General features: G+C 40.9%; 1 protein-coding gene across 1 annotated transcript in view; it reads right to left on the minus strand.

Moving 5' to 3' along the window:
- Positions 1 to 7,915, minus strand: part of ELSPBP1 (epididymal sperm binding protein 1) — a 21,296-nt gene that overhangs the window by 12,168 nt on the left and 1,213 nt on the right. Inside the window, exon 2 of the mRNA XM_008563057.1 lies at positions 1,233 to 1,369. Coding sequence (XP_008561279.1) covers positions 1,233 to 1,369 — 137 coding nt within the window. The remainder of the gene's footprint in view (positions 1 to 1,232; positions 1,370 to 7,915) is intronic.

Raw genomic sequence — 7,915 nt, forward strand, 5'->3', positions numbered from 1 at the left:
GGGTGCAACACCAAGGGTTGCGATCCCGTGGCCGGTCCCGGTCCGGTACGGGCGCGACACTGAGGGTTGCGATCCGTTGCCGGTCATGAAAAAAGACAAAAAGGAAAAAAAAAAAAAAAAGGTAAGCCTTCACCTAAACAGGGACCCTCAATAAGTTAGCTAAAGGAGATTTAGACAAAAGCAGGTTGTTCAAAGCAATGCTACAGTGGAATTTAATACATCTAGGCCCTGATTGTGTCAGTATATACACTTTTGGCATAGTTTTGCTACCATTTGTGTTAAGCATGTTTTGGTACCACTTTTCCAGAATTTAGAAAAAAGGAAAATTTCTAATTTAATTTCAAGCTATTGATCCTGATTTGCACTGAGCTAGAGTGTTAGTTTTCAACAGAAGTGGTATTGTTTTTAGGTTTTTTTTTTCAATGCGTGGGGGCATTTTCTGTAGTCATGTTTAGCTCTCATCATCAAAGAGATTCTGCTTAGAGGCACAAGCCTCTGGCTGCTTTTTAATGTCTTTTCAGTTAGTTATGATCATGCATGCTTATTACTTTATTATACATTTCTTTCATTTTATTTCTTATATTGCTGTTAAGGAATTATGTTGATTTAGCTGGAAATTTTGACTATAGATAGGTGATATTATTAGTAAATTTAATTTCAGGATAGTGAAAGGAACGTTATAATCTACTTATTATAAGGTGGGGAGGGGCATTTGATCTAAGAGACTTAAAAACAGTGGTACCAGGGAAGAACAAATCCTAAATATTCAAAAGATGGATATTAGTAGGAACAATTTAAATGTCCAACACTAAACAAAGTCTTTTGTCTCTGTGCACAAAAAAAATCCTCAGAAGTCATATAATTGTCAAAGATACCTTGGGCTTTGAAAAAAATTAAACAATCTCTCAAATGTCTTTTCTTTTACATTTTGTTTCTTTTCTCCTTATTAATTTAGAAAAGAAAGAAACAAAAAATACTATGGTTCCATTTGGTCAACTGGTCTTACAATTTTGCAAGACCCTTATCCAGAAAGCACCATTTTTAACACTATCATTAACATTACTACCCTTTATTAGCATTCAGTGTTTGAACTTCAAGAGCATTTTCTATGCACACAAAACATTATAATTTGTCTGCAAAAATATGATTATGTCATACACATTCACACATTCTCTTTTGAAATCCACCTTATTCAGAAGCCTGATGACAGAGGACGATGTGTTACCACTCACCTTCTGTCATGCAGTACTTCCATCTGCCGTCATAAACTGCTCTGGTTGCACACCAGGGGTAGAAGCTATTGACTTTGGTGCAAGTGAAGTGAACATCTCCCTTGTAGGTGAAGGGAAAAACACATGTTGCCTCTTTCCTATCTGAAGGACAGAAGAACAAAACAGAAGGGGATAGTCACACAAATGAGCCGAGGATGAGTCTTGGTTTGGTTCTTGCTCTGGTCTGAATGTTTGTGTCCTCCCCAAATTCACATGCCGAAATACTGACACCCAAGGTGACAGTATTAGAAGGTGGGGCCTTTGGGAAGTGATTTGATCATGAGAGCAAAGCCCTTATGTATGGGGTTAGAGCCCTTATAAAAGAGACCCTAGAGAGCTATCTAGCCTCTTCCACCATGTGAAGATACAGCAAGAAGGTGCCATCTATGAACCAGGCAGCAGGCTTTCATCAGACACTGAACCTGCTGGTGACTTGATCTTGGACTTCCAGCCTCCTGAACTGTGAGAAATAAATTTCTGTTGTTTGTAAACCACCCCATCTATGATAATTTTTTTACAGCAGTCCAAACAGACTGAGACAGTTCTCATGGTGGTCTACAGGTTACACACGTAGGCTTAGCGTCCAACTTTCTAATAACATACAAGGGTGTGTCCGGTTTATGTTTGGGCCAAGAGTATTGGGGAAGAATTTCATATGCAGTGAAAGCAGCCAGGACATTGTGTCCCCGACCACTGTTTCTCAGAGTGTAGAACAGGCACCACTAATGTTATACAAGACACATTCTGGTGGATCACAGATCACATTATATAATGTAGGGACACACACTAATTTTGAAACACAGACAAAAAAAATCCTTTTCCAATGGTCTTTTCAATCCTCTGATTGCACAAAAGAGAAATCCTCAATTTAATGCTAGTATTTGTCTGTCACGTCTCTAATACTTAATAATCTCCCTTTTTAACAAAAAAAAAGAGAGCAGGACACAGGCTCGAAGCCTTATTTGGAAAATAGTAATCTAGTAGAATTTAATAATAGGATTTTGCTTTCATAGTATTTATTTTTATTTGTACTTGCTATTTATGGCAAGCAGTAATACTTTTTTATATTACATTACTGATATTAACTATTGTTTCAAAATGAATTTATTAAAGTGAAGAAAACTGAGTAAATAACAATGGCAGCAGCACGCAGTTTTGGCAGATGCTGAGGGGATGATACTTGGAAGAGGAAAGTGAGGAAGTTCAAGCCTTGAACTTTTTATTCTGCTTCATGAGAACAGGAACCTGGTCTTGTACACGATGCATCCACAGGATCTAGAATCATGACTTGCTCATAGTAGATGCTCAAGAAAAAACTGACGGAATAAAGTAAGTTCAGAAAATGCCGTGTGAAATAAAGGTAAACTGGTTTCTTTAATGAAGGACGCATCACAGGAGTTAATACACAAATCAGAATCGTAGTGTAAAGTATGATAGGTTTGGGGTTTGTTTGTTTTTTAACCACTCAATAGTGCTAGAGACTAACGGTCCCTCTAAGGCGTCTTTTCTTTTCTTTTTTCTCCCTGTAGCTCACACATCTTAAGAAATGCTGTTCTAGCTGAAGTTTTTCATAATGGGAAGACCCACGTAACTAAGGAATAATTTAAAGTTACTGCCTTTTCTTTTCTTTTTCTTTTTCAAGTGGAACCAGGATGAGTTCAGCGTTTGCACCTGCTAGTCCAGGAGCACAGCTTCCCTTCTTGCCTTCTTCTTCTCCCTTTCCTCCTACTTTCCACCCCTCACAGATGTAACGGTGGCGTACCATGAGTATGACTGATAAGTGATTTGTGTGTGAAATAGATTGTGGGTGCAAATGACGTTCACCATTTTCTGGCTCGATAAATGTCCCAAGTAATCCTCCATGCTCTTTTCTTCACCTGTCCTCCAGCTGAATATAGAGCGGTGGTTCTCAATAGAGAAGGAGGGGCGATTATGACCCCCCAGGGGACATTAGACAATGTTTGGAGATGCTTTTGGTTGTTACAACTGGCGAGGGGCTGGGGCTGGTAGCTGTTACTGGCATCTACCAGGTAGAAGCCAGGGATGTTGCTAAACATCCTACAACACATAGAACAGCTCCCAAAACAAAGAGCTATCTGACTACAAATGCCAGTACTGTCATGGTTCAGAAACTCTAGTAAAGAGGATTAGGCAGAAAACACTGAGGCCCTGGGAGATGGTGGACACACAAAGCAGATGGATCCTGTTCTCTGGACCACAACGAAAAAGGTTTCCCACTGAGCAACCACCTTGAACTGTTAAATGAGTTTGACTTGAACCACTATTGAGTTAAGCCATGATATTGGGGGTTGTTATACTAGTTAGTCCTCTACTAATACAGATGGACAAGACACAATCTATGTCTTCCAGGTCTATACCTTAGAAACTCCATCCTTGCTCTGGATCAGATCCTTACCCTGTATAATCTGACACAGGTCACAAAGGGGATGAGGGAGGGCTGGGAGAAAGTGGAGAAGGCAGAGACTTCCATCCTTAAGCTTCGCCCTCGGGCTGGTGCAGTTATGGATCCTTAGGTAACATTGCATTTTCCACCTCTGGGTCTCACAACAGTTTGATCTTGTTTTTGTGAAGTCTAAACCAGTTTAAATCTGGAAAGTGCTTAGAATAGCACTGGAGCATGGCTGCTGCTTAACAAATATTAGCTATCACCATCGTCCTCATCCGCATCATTGTCATTGTCACAATCAATGCTTTTCCTCAGTCACGCACACCGTTGAGTACATGGGATACTGTGATGAGGGGGAAGGCAGATGCCCCTGTACGTGGGATTAAGGTTATCCTTCAGAGTTGTTAGTAAGAATCAACACAAATTGAATACTATTAGCCATCTGCAAAGTAATCCAGCAGATGGCCTAATCTTCTTAACTGGGTTAGAATCCTCCATAATCCAAGCCCTGCTGACCTTCCTGTTCTCACATTTATGGCAAGCAGTAATACTTTTTTATATTACATTACTGATATTAACTATTGTTTCAAAATGAATTTATTAAAGTGAAGAAAACTGAGTAAATAACAATGGCAGCAGCACGCAGTTTTGGCAGATGCTGAGGGGATGATACTTGGAAGAGGAAAGTGAGGAAGTTCAAGCCTTGAACTTTTTATTCTGCTTCATGAGAACAGGAACCTGGTCTTGTACACGATGCATCCACAGGATCTAGAATCATGACTTGCTCATAGTAGATGCTCAAGAAAAAACTGACGGAATAAAGTAAGTTCAGAAAATGCCGTGTGAAATAAAGGTAAACTGGTTTCTTTAATGAAGGACGCATCACAGGAGTTAATACACAAATCAGAATCGTAGTGTAAAGTATGATAGGTTTGGGGTTTGTTTGTTTTTTAACCACTCAATAGTGCTAGAGACTAACGGTCCCTCTAAGGCGTCTTTTCTTTTCTTTTTTCTCCCTGTAGCTCACACATCTTAAGAAATGCTGTTCTAGCTGAAGTTTTTCATAATGGGAAGACCCACGTAACTAAGGAATAATTTAAAGTTACTGCCTTTTCTTTTCTTTTTCTTTTTCAAGTGGAACCAGGATGAGTTCAGCGTTTGCACCTGCTAGTCCAGGAGCACAGCTTCCCTTCTTGCCTTCTTCTTCTCCCTTTCCTCCTACTTTCCACCCCTCACAGATGTAACGGTGGCGTACCATGAGTATGACTGATAAGTGATTTGTGTGTGAAATAGATTGTGGGTGCAAATGACGTTCACCATTTTCTGGCTCGATAAATGTCCCAAGTAATCCTCCATGCTCTTTTCTTCACCTGTCCTCCAGCTGAATATAGAGCGGTGGTTCTCAATAGAGAAGGAGGGGCGATTATGACCCCCCAGGGGACATTAGACAATGTTTGGAGATGCTTTTGGTTGTTACAACTGGCGAGGGGCTGGGGCTGGTAGCTGTTACTGGCATCTACCAGGTAGAAGCCAGGGATGTTGCTAAACATCCTACAACACATAGAACAGCTCCCAAAACAAAGAGCTATCTGACTACAAATGCCAGTACTGTCATGGTTCAGAAACTCTAGTAAAGAGGATTAGGCAGAAAACACTGAGGCCCTGGGAGATGGTGGACACACAAAGCAGATGGATCCTGTTCTCTGGACCACAACGAAAAAGGTTTCCCACTGAGCAACCACCTTGAACTGTTAAATGAGTTTGACTTGAACCACTATTGAGTTAAGCCATGATATTGGGGGTTGTTATACTAGTTAGTCCTCTACTAATACAGATGGACAAGACACAATCTATGTCTTCCAGGTCTATACCTTAGAAACTCCATCCTTGCTCTGGATCAGATCCTTACCCTGTATAATCTGACACAGGTCACAAAGGGGATGAGGGAGGGCTGGGAGAAAGTGGAGAAGGCAGAGACTTCCATCCTTAAGCTTCGCCCTCGGGCTGGTGCAGTTATGGATCCTTAGGTAACATTGCATTTTCCACCTCTGGGTCTCACAACTCTGCTCCTCTAACAACCTAAGGAGCAGGCATGCTCATCTCCACTTTACAGAAGAGGGAAATTGAGGCTTGTAAGATTAAGTAACTTACCCAAGGACCACAGATAGTAAGTGACAGGTCTCAGAATCAACGCAGGCCTGTCTACCCAGTGTCAGAGTTCTTAAGCTCAATAAACCACTTCCCCTCTATGGGCCTTTTTTTTCTCATNGTTTGATCTTGTTTTTGTGAAGTCTAAACCAGTTTAAATCTGGAAAGTGCTTAGAATAGCACTGGAGCATGGCTGCTGCTTAACAAATATTAGCTATCACCATCGTCCTCATCCGCATCATTGTCATTGTCACAATCAATGCTTTTCCTCAGTCACGCACACCGTTGAGTACATGGGATACTGTGATGAGGGGGAAGGCAGATGCCCCTGTACGTGGGATTAAGGTTATCCTTCAGAGTTGTTAGTAAGAATCAACACAAATTGAATACTATTAGCCATCTGCAAAGTAATCCAGCAGATGGCCTAATCTTCTTAACTGGGTTAGAATCCTCCATAATCCAAGCCCTGCTGACCTTCCTGTTCTCACTTCCTGATGAACGTCTCCTTGACCTTACCCATGTTCTTTCTTGTCTTTGGAGTTTTTCTCGTGTCCTTCATCAACCCCGAATGCCTTTTCTCTCTTCCTAGCTTCACTCTGCTACTCATCTATGATGGCTTGGTTCAGTCTGGGTCAATACTTGTCCTCACGCTTATAATACTCAGAGTCAATCTCTGGAAATGTACTTACCAATTAAAGAGAATTACGTGTTATGCACCTATCAGTCTCATTCACTGTGAGCTCTCTGAGTGGAGGGCCTAGGGTTCATTTACTGCTGCATTTCTGGCCCATAACACAGTGCCTGGAACTTAGGGATCACTCAATTTACGTGTTATGCACCTATCAGTCTCATTCACTGTGAGCTCTCTGAGTGGAGGGCCTAGGGTGCATTTACTGCTGCATTTCTGGCCCATAACACAGTGCCTGGAACTTAGGGATCACTCAATAAATGTGTATTAGATAGATTAGTCTGTAAATATGTATGGAGGAGACTTGTAAATACAGAATTTCATCAGAGGAATATGGGTGTGGTCTCAGAGAGGCATGACAAAAAATGTAACTATAACTAGAAAAGTTGACAGTAAGTTCATTGTTCCTTGTCTGAATAAACTGTGAGTTCTTAGACTTTTAGGAACTTGTCAGTTCTTTTGAGAACCCAGAACTTTTCTCTAGGAAAATACTATAGGCCCTTATGGTTGAGACAGCTATGTGTTTGCCAAAATCAGCTTTATTTTCCTCCCAAATGCACTGCTAGACTACATCTCACAGACGTGCTTGCTGTTAAGTGTCATATGAGTTCTAGCCAGTGGGTTTGAGAGGCAGTGATGTATGCCATGTCCTCGCCTGGCCAAAAAATCCAAAACAAAACAAAACAAAACTCTCCTCCGAGTTCTTTAAGTTTTCTTGATCCTTGTCAATCAGCTAAAAGCAAAGAATACTCAGAGGACTCTGAAGCCCTCGGGGATGGTAGAGCCCCAAGAGGGAAGGAGCTTGGACCCCTGAATGACATGTGGAACACTGTCTGCTGACTAGGTGTACCTTCATTGGACTTTACAGGAGCAAATGAAAAAAGTGTCATTGTTTTAAGCTGCTTATAGTTTGGAGTTTGTTCGTTACAATAGCTATTCTCACTACCCTGATAAATGCACATTTTTTATACAAATTCAGGGTTTCATCAACTCTAACACTCATCCAGTGACCCCAGGTTAGGAATCTCTGGAATAAAGAATGTGATCAGTGAAAAGGGGCTTCACAAAATCAAAGGGCATGAATATATGAGTATTTCTTGAACCTTATCCAAGAAAGAAGAACTGGCAGAAAAGATCCTAATTGTGGAGAATGCATCACTATGGCCTGAGTGAACTATGTATAGTCAAGGTTTTTCTTTTGTTCTGTTTCCACGCTTACAGTACAGTCCTTTGGTGGTTAATTTAGATGCCTAGTCACATTAAGAGTGTAATTAGGGTGTCCAAGTTGGAGTCTGAGGGCTCAGTTCATTGGAATTATGTAGCCCCCCCCCTTAATTAACATACTGACATTCCCCCTATAATGTGCTAAGTATTATAAAAGGTGCTTGTGTCCATTATCTT

Source organism: Galeopterus variegatus, unplaced genomic scaffold (assembly GCF_000696425.1).
Source record: "Galeopterus variegatus unplaced genomic scaffold, G_variegatus-3.0.2 Scaffold12469, whole genome shotgun sequence".
NCBI classification, from domain to species: domain Eukaryota; kingdom Metazoa; phylum Chordata; class Mammalia; order Dermoptera; family Cynocephalidae; genus Galeopterus; species Galeopterus variegatus.